Source organism: Artemia franciscana, chromosome 10 (genome assembly GCF_032884065.1).
Source record: "Artemia franciscana chromosome 10, ASM3288406v1, whole genome shotgun sequence".
In the NCBI taxonomy this organism is placed as follows: domain Eukaryota; kingdom Metazoa; phylum Arthropoda; class Branchiopoda; order Anostraca; family Artemiidae; genus Artemia; species Artemia franciscana.
In genome coordinates, this window is record NC_088872.1 from 39,086,870 (window position 1) to 39,100,022 (window position 13,153).

A 13,153-nucleotide genomic window follows, 5' to 3' on the forward strand; every position below is an offset into this window, starting at 1 on the left:
GGCTTGAGCTATAGGTATTTTCAATGTGGGAATGGTAATGCAATAAAAATAAGCACCTCATTCATTCAAATGAAGTGACCAAAATTCAAGCTTTGAGTTCAATAAAGAGACACCCCAAGTAGCAAAAATTGACCGACGCAGGCATAGCCATGACGAATAGTTATATAGTCGACAAGAATTTTTCCCACACTGGATAGTGTATTGCTCCTTATGCGGCTAACTTGTCAAAGTTCTTGATGCAACAGTTTAATAGGCAATATTTACTTTTATGAGCCCTTATGTTTTATTGGGGGTAAAATGTATCACCAATCCATAAACCGGATGGTTTTGCGTAGGGACAAACATTTAACATGTAGTTTCCTTTTGGTTAACCTCAATCGTTTTGCAAACCTCAGTGTGATTACTTCGGTTAAACAATTTGCTACGAACAGGAATTTTGGATACTTTGCATTTACTTAAGGTAAACCGAATACGTTTTCGGTTCAGGATTAACGGGATTTGGCTCGCCAATATCTTTCTGACTGAAAGGAAATTAGTTCGTTTTAGCAATACTAAAAAGTTTGATGTTATTATTGGCATTAATCAGATTTTTTCAACCAAGTCTGAAGGCTAGGATTAAATCCCAAAGGGCTCAAGCACGAAAAAAAGCAAAAAATGTGCGGGTTTGATGAAAAATACAGTAGAATACAGGAAATTTTATATAATATTGAGGTGGGAGGGCATATCCTAATCCTTCTTTAGCACAATACACAGCATTTTGGCTTTATGTATCCCATAATACTTTCACTTGGGACTGCAAACCGTATTGTTTACCTTATGTGAGTTTATCAATCTAGTATTGTAGGCCCTATTAAATTTAAAACAGTATTCTGTTCTTTGAAAAAAATGAGGCTTCGAAATTAAAAGATATTGAAGGAAATAACAGTTTGTTATCTTCTTATTCAGGAATAAACACATAAATAAAAGTAGACACTTTCGTAGCACGTCTGATGATAAATACTTTTTGATCGCTTTTTTTTATCGTAGTAAAATAATTACTTAAGTGTTGCTACTGTTTTCTAGTTTACCCATCTTGGTTCTACATTTTGCATCAACTTTTTTTGTACTTGCATGATAAACCCCCTACCGCTCAAGTTGATCATTTATTGACGCTTTGCCGAACCGGTTTTTTGTTTGTTTCTTTCAGCTTAGTGTGAGACAAGACAAAGAGAAGTGACAGAATATATGAAAAATATTTAATTTGGGCTATATATTTGCACATTATAGGGTGGGGAGCGGTGGTAAAGCATTGGGCAGTGTGAGGTTAGAAAACAATTTTTACAACATAATATGCAAAATTATTCTACCTAACACATTATTTTTCCCAAATCAAGTGAAAATGACAGTGAAAAATGAAAAATGATCCAAGTGCTACCATAAAGAGTAAGATTTACTACAAAAACTGACCCGTTTCTGTAAGTGCTTGAATTATGCAGGCTTATCTTAGTTTTGACAAGATTTTTGAAGAAACAAAATTTCAGCCGGAGGATCAACTGGAATCGGTGGGGACGGGGGACAGATGTCTGGGAGGGACAGCTGCCCGCAGCAAATGATGCCCCAGCATATAAATTGTTTTTATTACTTAAAAGCTCTGTTGTTTTTTGTTGTTTTTTTTTACTCTTTTTGCACATTCAATCGGCCAAAGATGCTTTGTAGGGCTGTTAATTGCTGCGTGTTTAACCCATATTTAGTTTTAGATTTTGTTTTCTGTTTTCTTTTTATTCTTTTTTCTGTTTCTTTGGCTTATTTTTATTTTATTTTGTTTTTTCTTCTTTCTCTCTAGTTTTTCCCAGTCGCTAAATTGTTGCAATGCAAACTTTACTTTAGTATTCTAAAATCAAAAAGGGGTACTTTTAACACTCGAAACTTAGCTTTTTTAAGAAATACGTACAACACCTAAAAACTATTTAGTTATAAATTCAGAAATTCTCAAGTTCTTCTTTCTTTATTTTAAAATATTAAATAGAATCTTCCGCGAAATTGTCCCACCAACGTATTGTAACGCGGTTTTCCACATAAACAACTAATAAGTTTATAAATTAATGAAAAAACTTAAACCGACATAAATATTTATTTTTGGAACATAGAGCTCTTATGTACAGCCCTGTCAAAATTTACCTTCTTTGTTCAAGCTTAGAATCGAGCATAAACAGATTTGTAAGAAAAGCTGTTCTTTTCAGACAAACAAAGATGTTCGCTGTTATGCCATGGGACACTGAAGATAGAACCTCCGCCTACCGACGAAGGGTGGCTGGAGTGACTCCAAGAGCAGACTATGTCTGTAAGTACTGCCAGCGAAGGTTTACCAAGTCTTATAATTTAATGATTCATGAAAGGAGTCACAGAGAGGAGGTTAACTATTCATGTGATGTCTGTGGGAAAACTTTTAAAAGGCAGGAGAACCTCCGACAACACAGGTGAGACACTATTTTGTATAAAAAAAAGGCGAAACTGTGTTATACAAAGAGCATGGGAGACTGATGAGAGTAAAAAGAAAGCTAATTATAAACCTTTGAAAAAAAAAACAACGGTTGCATATTATTTATTTATGTCTTTTTTTTATTTTGATTTGCATTAGACCGAAGATAAAAGATTCAGGTGTGCCAAATGCAAAAAAAAGCATGTTTGCCCCCTTTTGACTTTTGCTTTATTGTTAAACTTATTTTTTTTGCTTTTATTTTAATTTTTTACAATCCTAAAGTTAATAAATTAAATTTCATTTACGGATGTTTTGAATTTTTTTTTTTAGCCCTGCTGGGCAGCACTGAACTGTCAGTGGCACAAGTTTTTCTTTCAAATTCACACTAAGCCCATGTTAAAACCTCTATGCCCCTTTTCTATTGAGTTTCTTATTTTGTGATCATGTATTTGAACTTGTATATATTAGACATAGCTGGTATTGAATAACATGAAACTACATTAATTTTGCCTTCGCATGCTGGTGATGGCACTGTATTTTTCTGTACCTTAGTGACAGCTTATTATCTGTGGAAGCTACGCTGCTATTTTACTAATGGTTAAAATGAAGCTAAATTGAGCATAAAAACAAATTCACAAAATTAAAAAAAAAGTTTGAACTGAAGACTATTGATTAAGAGTTAATAAGAGTTTTGAAGTTTATTTTGTGAGTTCTGCAGATGTTGCTCGTTAGAAAGTTTCCAGATATTCCAGAACGTTGAGAATTTTGTTTCCTGTGAAACATAAGATTTTGTGACACCTACAACTATAACTTGAATTAAAAGGACAAAATACTTATATTAAAAAATTTCCGAGTTTCAGATCCGTCCACTCACCAAACCAGAACGATGTTCCCTGTAATTTTTCTTATAGAATTATCTAAACTTGTTTAAAAAGAAACTGTGAAGTCTGACATTATTTCTGATCTGTTTGCACTTAAACAGTGATAATTGAACACAGATGGGGTAATTTAAAATTTTGTTGAGCCCAGCTAAATAATGCCAGATATCGAAGCCATTTGATTAGTTTTTTTGTCGATAGCTTGGTATGATATAGCTCAATCTTAGTTAAGTTCTAGTGCCTTTTTTTAATGACAAAAAATTGGAGGGCATCTAGACCCCCTCCCACGTTCATTTTTTCCCGTAGTCACGTGATCAAAATTTTGAGACAGCCATTTTGTTAAACATAGTCGAAAATCTAATAAATATGTCTTTGGGGATGTCTGAATCATCCAGAGTCCCCAGGGGAAGAGCTGCAAGTTGTGAACTTTCCCCCTTGTTTACATATAGTATTGATTATTGGGAAGTATAAAGATGTTTTTTTGGGGATTCTTTCGGGGGGCGGGAGGAACCTACGTGGGAGGATGTTTTCATGGAGGAATTTTTCATGGTCGAAAGGAATTTTTCATGAAGTATGCGCCGTATTTTTCCCGTATTATTTAAAAAACGATCAGAAATTAAATAAAAAAATTCTTTTTTAACTGAAATTAAAAAGCAGCATTAAAACTGAAAACGAACAGAAATTATTGCGTATGTGAGGGGGTTCGCCCCCTCGTCAATGCCTCGTTCTTTACGCTAAAGTATTTTTAGTACTTCCATAAAAACTATCTATTCTTATTAAACCCTTTGTGATTCAGGGGTCATTCTTAAAGAATTGGAACAAAATTTGAACTTCAGCGAGAAGAGCGAGGTATTTAGGAGGGGGCAAGACCCCTAATATACGTAATAATTTCTGTTCGTTTTATGTTTTAATGTTGCTCCTTACTTTCAGTTGGAAACCTTTTTTTCTATTTAATCATTTTTGAAGGTGACTATAAACTAAAGAATTCCACGTATATGAATATATACGATATATATGAAATATGAAAATATGGAATATGAAAATATATATGATATATATGAAATATGAATATGAAAAATAAAATTTTTATGAATATATTGTAATCTAATTTCTATTTTTAGAGGCTGGATTTCTATTGATAAAGGTGGTCACGTTCTTGCCACTCATAAATATGAACGTTTAGATAGTCCGTGGTTAAATGAGACGAATTGGCTTATAGAAAGCAGAAAACCTCAAAATGTAAAAAGTAGACTTAGCCAGATTGGTTTCTGGAAGGCTTATGGTTTTTTTCTGGTTATTAAGGGGCTTAGATGAAAACATTAGCTTTCAAAGGAGCCATTAGCCATTCCTTTACGATTTCCACTCGCCTGTTAGCCCTGGTAGAAAAGAAAAAAAAGTAATCTTTGTATTTCAGTGCTGCCCAGGGTAATGTGTGATTTTTTCGAATTTTTAAGATAGAGCCCAGAAAAATTCTAAAGAAAAGTTTTTGGACATGGAAATTTTAATCGTAGACTTTTGTTTCGATTCATCACCGTTTGCAATGTATTCCAAGCTCCTCTTTGAATTTCCCTAAAGTTTGTTTAATTCATTACTTTTAGTTTTAAGTTGATATTAGTTACCGTTCCTTAATTTGTGTCTAATGGCAAATCTTTAGGTTTGAAAATTTATTCAAAAATACATTTTTTGAATTTTGATAAAGGAGCAGGCTTCGCTCTTTAATAAGTTAGCACTGCCGTGCAAACGTGCCGTGCCGTGCCGTGCCGTGCTAACGCACGGCAGTTAGCACTGCCGTGATAAAATCGCATCCATATTCTCTAAAGAACCAGCATTTACCAACTAAATTTATTTACATCAAACGCTTGATAATATTTCAAGAAGACAATCCGTCTAAGTACATTTTGAAATGTACTTTCAGTAGATGTCCCGTGCCCAGGACAACAGCCTAATATAAAAAATGAATTATTTTGCACCAGGCGCTATGGGAGCAGGTAAATAGAAGGTTTATTTAAAAAACGTTGCGACAAAAGAATTTTTTGCTTTTTTGCTTGCTTAAAATTTCATACAAAAGAACCAGTCTGGTTTTACATTCTTTTTACGGACTCAAAAACTTCATATAGCAATAACAGATAAATACAACAACTGCTAAAAAGAGGAGGGGTCATTTGGCTGCTTTTTCTGATATACGCTTAAGAAATAATGCGATTGGCAGAAGGGAAACATGACGATTAACGTCAAAGACAAACGAATGGAATAAAAGAGTACTTTTGATACGCTCTCTTTGGTTCGGACATAAAAATTCAATCAGGAAGGAATTTTCCCCACGTACTTTGCTTCACTGACTTGATTAGATTGTCACCTGAACAGTTCAAATTTCACTTAGCTTAGTCTACAAAAAGTTTGCTTTATTTAGGATCATGGGCGCACGGAGGAGGGGGGGGGGGGTAGGATGCCAGCTGCCCCCCTAAAACTGCAAATTTACACTAGATATGGCTGAAAAAGCAGATGGTTGAAAAAGCAGTTGAAAAAAGGTAGATAACTAAAAAAGCAGTTGATAAAAGGTAGATGGTTGAAAAGGCTGGGAATAAACAGTAATGTTCGAATATCGATCTCGATATTGATATCGCATCGTGATACGCGCGAAATTTGTTTATAGTGTAGCACCGAAAATCACTGCCTAGCACGCAAAACTTTTAAAAACTTTTACACCATCTACCAAAGGCAATTTTACTACTTTAAAAACTAACCGTTGTGGCAACCCTGTACACATTAATACCTCGTTTTATATCAAATAAATTTGATGAAAAGAAGCAGCATAATTGTTTAACAAGTTTGACGGTGTTTTCTAATCAATGGATATCCGGAATTTTTCAGAAGGGTAAGTACGGCTGCCCCCCCCCTAGACAAGAAGCTACGTGTGCTCATGTTTAGGATTAGTTTTATTTAATCATACTATTTTAAAAAAGGTTACAATATGCCATATATCTGCAACTGTATTTCTTTAGTTGGCCCACTAATCATTTATTATGGAAAGGGTTAGCTAATCATTCTTGTCTCTTGTGCAGTCTAACTATCTGTACGGTCGGTAATTATTTATTATGAAAAAGGTTAGCTACACAATGAATGACCAGAATCTATGATGCTCTATTTAAAAACATATCATAAAAAGAAACGTTTATACTTAAATTTATATCGTTGAGATATTAGCCGATAATTCATTGCAAACACCAAAGAGAATTACTTATGAAAACATGTATGTGCAGGGTGAGAAAGCTAACCAAGAATGGCTGTACTATACATTGTTGAGAACAGTTTAATAACCTGTTAACTTCTTAATAGCAGTTGTATTACAATTATAGCCTTCTAAAAACCACCGAGTTTTCTCTAATATATTACTTTCTTCTTTTTCTTTTTTGTCCAAGAATCTTCCAACTTCATTGACTATCGCTTCCATTTTCGGTCTTACAATCACTTGCGTCAAAATTGACGATTTCGCTTTTTCATCTCTCTTTTAAACAATACTAATTTGGCAAAACATTTGAAAAGTTTTTCTGTTTCAGACATTACTAACCTATGGTGGTCTCGTTTCTTGGCTGTCTTTCCAACATTTTACGTGGTATGTTTCAATCTTTTCTTATATTCGGTTTTCTTTTAATCTAATCAGTTTCAAATATGACAAGGCACCTGACATAGCTGAAATAATATTTAATCATTTATTTTTCATTTAAACAATCGCCTTGCATATTTGATAATATTTACATTATAAAAAGATAGATTGTATCCTTTGAGATTTATAGCACTTTATAAATTCTGGTTTTTATTTCCATCGGGGGGAAAAAACCTAGGAATTTGAGCTATTTGGTTTTGCTATGTTTTATTATGTTATAATAAGGAATATTAGAATTATTAAGTAGAAGTCTATGCTTTTTACTTATAGTATTGTATATTGTAAGATATGTTTGAATATTCGGGTATTAACTTGATAGCACTAAAAGGTATGTTAGTAATGCTGAGCATTTTAACATTTTATTTTACTTGCTTTGAGGACTAACTGGGAACACTGCCATATATTGCATTTGGACAATGAAAACCCTATATCTGCATTTATGAAAAAAGTATCTTCCAAGCATATCCGTATAGCTGGCTTTGACGTACATTCCGTCGCTGTCACGATGGCATATTTACAATTCAGAGATAATTGCTGAAAACCGTTCGCTAAGCTGCTCTCAAAAGGTCATCAGAGCAGCGTCGATCAGGGAGATCAAAGTATGATGAAAAATACATTGCTCATCTGATTCTCCCTTTGACAGCAACTTATAAAATTGTTTTTGAAAATTATCTAAGAAGTTTTAAGTGTCGGATAAAACCCTTAGGCTCAACAACAACGAGATATAGGTCCAAACTTGTTGGTCCTTGAACACCTGAATGTTCTGAATGTTCAAATTTCATTTTTGAAGTTTTACTTCTGGACGTGCTAGGAACCGTACTGGATTCGCTCTCTTTGGGGGAGTTGGGGGGAGGGGTTCAGTGATTTGGCGAGTTTGGTGCTTCTGAACGTGCTAGGACGATGAAAATTGGTAGGCGTGTCAGGGAGCTGTACAAATTGACTTGATAAAGTCGTTTTCCCGATTCGACCATCTGGGGGCTGAAGGGAGAGACAAAATTAGAAAAAATGAGGTATATAACTTACGAGTGGGTGATCAGATCTTATTGAATTTTGATATTTAGAAGGACCTCGTGACTCAGAGCTCTTATTTTAAATCCCAACCGGCATTAAGCCACTGATTTTCCTTTTAAATCAATCTATTGATTCTAAGAATTTTGCTAGAGCTCATACTGTATGAGCTCTTTGCTCTTCCGGCCTCGTCACAAGTGCCATATGAGCTCTTAGCTCTTGTTAAATAAGTAAATAAAAGTTTGACTCTTTCCCACAAATCTACTTTTTAACTTTTTTTATTTAATTTTTGATTATTTTGAATTATTGCAGGTTTTGATTTTGGCTCGCCGCACATGACGAATTGAAATATCGTCAATACCTAGCTCTTTACATTAAAGTTCGAGTTTTGTTCCAATTCTTTAAAAATGACTTTTAAATCACAAAGTGTTTAATTAGAATAAATAGCTCTTATGAAAGTACTAAAAAAACTTGGCGTAAAGAGCGAGGTGTTGACGAGGGGGCCAACCCCCTCATATACGTAATAATTTTTGTTTGTTTCAAGTTTTAATGTTACTCCTTACTTTCAGTTGGAAAAACTTGTTTTTTTTTATTTAAGTTCTGATTGTTTTTAAATAATGCGGAGAAATCCGACACCCCCTTCACGGGAAATTCCCTTCTCCCTTGAAAAATTCCTAAATGAAAAGATCCCCCCATGTATCGTTCTCCGCCCGATCTCCCCACCAGAAATTATCCCCCCTGAAAATGTATGTATACTTTCCCAATAGCCAATACCCTATGTAAACATTGGCCAGAATTCACAACTTGCTGCTCTTCCCCCTAGGACTGTGGAGGATTAAGTCATCCTCAAAGACAAAGTTAGATCGCTCGACTATGCTGAACCAAATGGCTATCTCAAAATTTTGATCAGGTGACTTTGGGAAAAAATTAGCGTGGGAGGGGCATAGTTGCTCTCTAATTTTTGGTCACTTAAAGAGGGCGCTTGAACTTTTAATTTCTCTTCGGATGAACTATCTCGAGATTTTCTAGGACCCTTGGGTAAACGATCATCCCCGGGAAAAAACACAAATAAACACGCAACCGTGATCTCCTGGCAAAAAATACAAAATTCCACATTTTTGTAGATAGAAGCATGAAACCTCTAAAATAGGGTTCTCTGAGATTCTGATAGTGTGATTTTCATTAAGATTCTTTTTTGAAAATAAGGAAAGTATTCTGAGGCTCGTAACTTTTGATATGTAAAACTAAACTTGATGAGGTCAGGATAAAAAACTGATTCTTTTGATGTGTCTATTGATATCGAAATTCCATTTTTAGATTTTTCGTAACTATTGAGCCGGGTCGCTCCTTACTTACAGTTCATTAAAAAGAACTGTTTATTTTATTTATTATTACATATATGAGGGGATTCGCCCCTCTTCAGTATCTTGCCCTTTACGCTAAAGTTCAAATTTTGTTCCAATTCTTAAAGAATGACCCCTGAATCACAAAGGCTGTTCAATTAGAATAAATTTGAAATTACTAAAAAAAACCTTTAGCGTAAAGAGCGAGGAATTGACGAGGAGGCAAACCCCTTCATATATGTAATAGTTTTTGTTCGTTTTAAGCTTTAATGTAGCCCCTTACTTTCAGATGAAAAAACTTGTTTTTTAATTTAATTTCTGGTCGTTTTTTATGCATGGAAATCTGGCATTATTTCTTCCCCGATTAAGAAAAATTGTCTTCCCCAATAAAAAATTCCTCCATGAAAAGATCCTCCCACGTAACTTCCTTCCCCAACCACACGAAAAAAATCCCCCGTGAAAGTGTCTGTATATTTCCCAATAACCAATACTATATGTAAACAATGGGCGAAGTTCATAATTGGCCTCTCTTCCCCCGGGGACTGTGGAGGATTAAGTCATCCTCAAAGAAACTGTGCTGAACAAAATACTATGCTGAACAAAATGGCTATGTCAAAATTTTTATCCGATTGCTTTGGGAAAATAATGAGCGTGGGAGGGGGACTAGTTGCCCTCCAATTTTTGGTCACTTAAAAATGGCGCTATAGCTTTTAATTTCTGTTCAATTGAGCCCTCTTGCAATATTTTAGGACCACTGGGTCGATATGATCACCCCTTGGGAAAAAAACAACAAATAAACACACATCCGTGATCTTTCTTCTGGTAAAAAAAAAAAAAAAAAAATACTAAATTCCGCATTTTCAAACAGTTCATGTTAACAAACTGTAGTAAGGAGCGACTCGGCTCAATAGTAACCGAAACTCTAAACAACAGAATGCTGGTACCAATAGTTACATCAAAAGAATCGCAATTTAACTCTGATTTTAATTGTACAAGTTTCATCAAATTCAGTCTTACCCATCAAAAATTACAAGCCTGTGAAAATTTCCCTTATTTTAGAAAATATGACAAAACACCCCTTAAAAGTCATAGAATCTTAACGAAAATCACACCATCAGATTTAGCGTATCAGAGAACGCTACAGTAGATGTTTCAAGCTCCTATCTGCAAAAATGTGGAATTTTGTATAATTTGCCGCAAGACAGATCATGGATGCGTGTTTATTTGTTTGTTTTTTTGTTTTTTTTTCCAAGGGGTGATCATATCAACCCAGTGGCCCTAGAATGTCACTAGAGGGATCATTATAACGGAAATTAAAAGTTCTAGTGCCCTTTTTAAGTGACCAAAAAAATTGGAGGGCACCTAGGCCCCCTCCCACGCTCTTTTTTTTCCATAGTCACTGGATCAAAATTCCGAGATAGCCGTTGTATTCAGCAGAGTCAAAAACCTTAATAACTATATCTTTGGGGACGACTTACTCTCGCACAGTCCCCTTGGGAGGGGCTGCAACTTAAAAACTTTGACAAGTGTTTACACATAGTAATGGTTATCGGGAAGTGTACAGACACTTTTAGGGGGATTTTTTTGGTTGGGGGTGAGGAGAGGGGCTATGCGGGGAACTTTTCATGGAGAAATTTGTCATGGGGGAATAGAATTTCCATGACGGGGGTGCGGGATTTTTAGCATGTTTTTAAAGGGCAATGAAAAAATAAGAATAAAAAGTTTCTTAAACTGAAAGTAAGGAGCATCATTAAAAACTTAAAACGAACAGAAATTATTACGCATATGAGGGGTCCACCTCCTCCTAATACCTTGCTCTTTACGCTAAAGTAATTTTATTAATTTCAACTATTTATTCTACAAACACAATTCAAGCTTTAGTGTAAAGAGCGAGGTATTGACGAGGGGTGAACCCCCTCATATACGTAATAAAAAAATACGAATTTAAAAGTTCGTTACGTAAGTTAATTCGTAAGTTATGTATATTTTCACTAGTAAAAACATCGGTAAAATTAAAAGTTCTAGTTGTCTTTTTAAGTAACCAAAACATTGGAGGGTAACTAGGCCTACTCCCCTGCTCCTTTTTTTCTCAAAATCGTCCGATCAAACTGTGAGAAAGCCATTTAGCCAAAGAAAAATAAATTAATATACAAATTCCGTTTTAATTATTCATGTGCAGAGAGCCAAAAATCAAAAATGTTCAGAAATGAAATACAAAAAACAAGTTTTTTAACTGAAAGTAAGGAGCAACATAAAAACTTCAAACGAACAGAAATTACTCCGTATATAGAAGGGGTTGTTCCCTCCTCAACACTCCGTCTTCACGCTAAAGTTTTTTTTACTGTTTTAAAAAGTAGAGTTGATAGAAAGAGTCAAACTTTAGCATAAAGAGCGGGGCGTTGAGGAGGGAACAGCCCCTTCATATACTGAGTAATTTCTGTTCGTTTTAAGTTTTAATGTTGCTCCTTACTTTCAGTTAAAAAAGCTTTTTTTATTTTAATTGTAGATATGAGCTTGAAGCCTCTACAATAGGATTCTCTGATACGCTAAATATGATGGTGTGATTTTCATTAAGGTTCTATAACTTTTAGGGGGTGTTTCCCCGTTTTTCCGAAAATAAGGCGAATTTCGTCAGGCCATAAAATATGATGGGTAAAACTAAAATGGACGAGACTTATATATTTGAAATCAACATAAAAATTCAATTCCTTTGATGTATCTATTGGTGTCAAAATGTTTTTAGAGTTTCGGTTACTATGGAGCCGGGCTGCTCCATACTTACAGTTGGTTACCTCGAACTATTTGAACAATTGACATGCTAAGCAATCCTCCACTTTAACTTGTCTGAAACGGTATTTTGGCAGTGAAAAAATGGAAGCAAAGGCAAAGAAAGTTTTCTACCGGGAATTTATTAAGAAACAGAACTTAACCATCTTAAACTCATAGTTCCTAAAGTGAATGGCATCATACCCAAATAATGCCTATCAAACCTTCACAGATCACGAATACTTATGATCGTCTATAGACTATTCAATGCCAATTTGATCAATTCAACTGACAAACAGAATGAAATTATCCTATTATAAATAATACTATTATCCACCTATTATCCTCCATAACATTCAGTAGTTCTGAGTTGCCTATAGCGTTCTTTTCCATGACCAGCAACAAGATACAGTTTTCCACTTTTCAATATCCTTATTTAAATGCCAAAAAGCTTTACGGAGTAGGAATGTTCTAATTCAAGCAAAATACTTGAATATAAATTCTTAATTATTTGGTTTTTATTGTCGCCATAGCTTTTATTATTTGCTATCCGGAGTATTTTTATATATTGCTACAAATATATTCAATAGTTTCAATTTTTTCTTTCAAGTTCCTCCTTTGGAACCTTCATTTTGAAAGGTTTCCGATAACTTCCTACGTTTTCCAAGCCTTAGATACCTCGCGAATTATTTTCCTTTACGTGTTTCTTCATTTTTGATTCCAACATTAAGTGAGTATTTGAAGTCCAACGTTAATTCAGGATAAATTAAAGTGATCCAAAATAATTCCAGTTGAAAAGTACGTAATTAAAAACAAAAACGAACCTGTACAAGTAATTTAAACTTTGAAAGTTCAATCCTATTTCAGGGTTTGTATGCTCGAAAATATAGTTAATGGTTTTCTGAACCTTCTAGTTTAGAAGTTAAGTAATACCTGGTGCATCATTTGATATTGGGCAGGGGGCAACTGCTCCTCCTGGAAGTCATGTCCCTCCCCCCACACCCAATTTTACCCTCTTCCCAGCTGAAATTTAGGC

At 34.7% G+C, this 13,153-nt stretch overlaps 1 protein-coding gene across 2 annotated transcripts in view; it reads left to right on the top strand.

Annotated features, from left to right (window-relative positions):
• The window catches only part of LOC136032174 (protein drumstick-like), a 29,069-nt gene that overhangs the window by 14,663 nt on the left and 1,253 nt on the right, over window positions 1–13,153 (top strand). Inside the window, exons 2-3 of one of the 2 annotated variants that reach the window (XM_065712364.1) lie at window positions 2,220–2,456; window positions 6,894–6,949. In XM_065712364.1, coding sequence (XP_065568436.1) covers window positions 2,220–2,456; window positions 6,894–6,903 — 247 coding nt within the window. In that variant the 3' untranslated portion in view covers window positions 6,904–6,949. The remainder of the gene's footprint in view (window positions 1–2,219; window positions 2,457–6,893; window positions 6,950–13,153) is intronic. The other variant, XM_065712363.1, reaches the window with a different exon arrangement.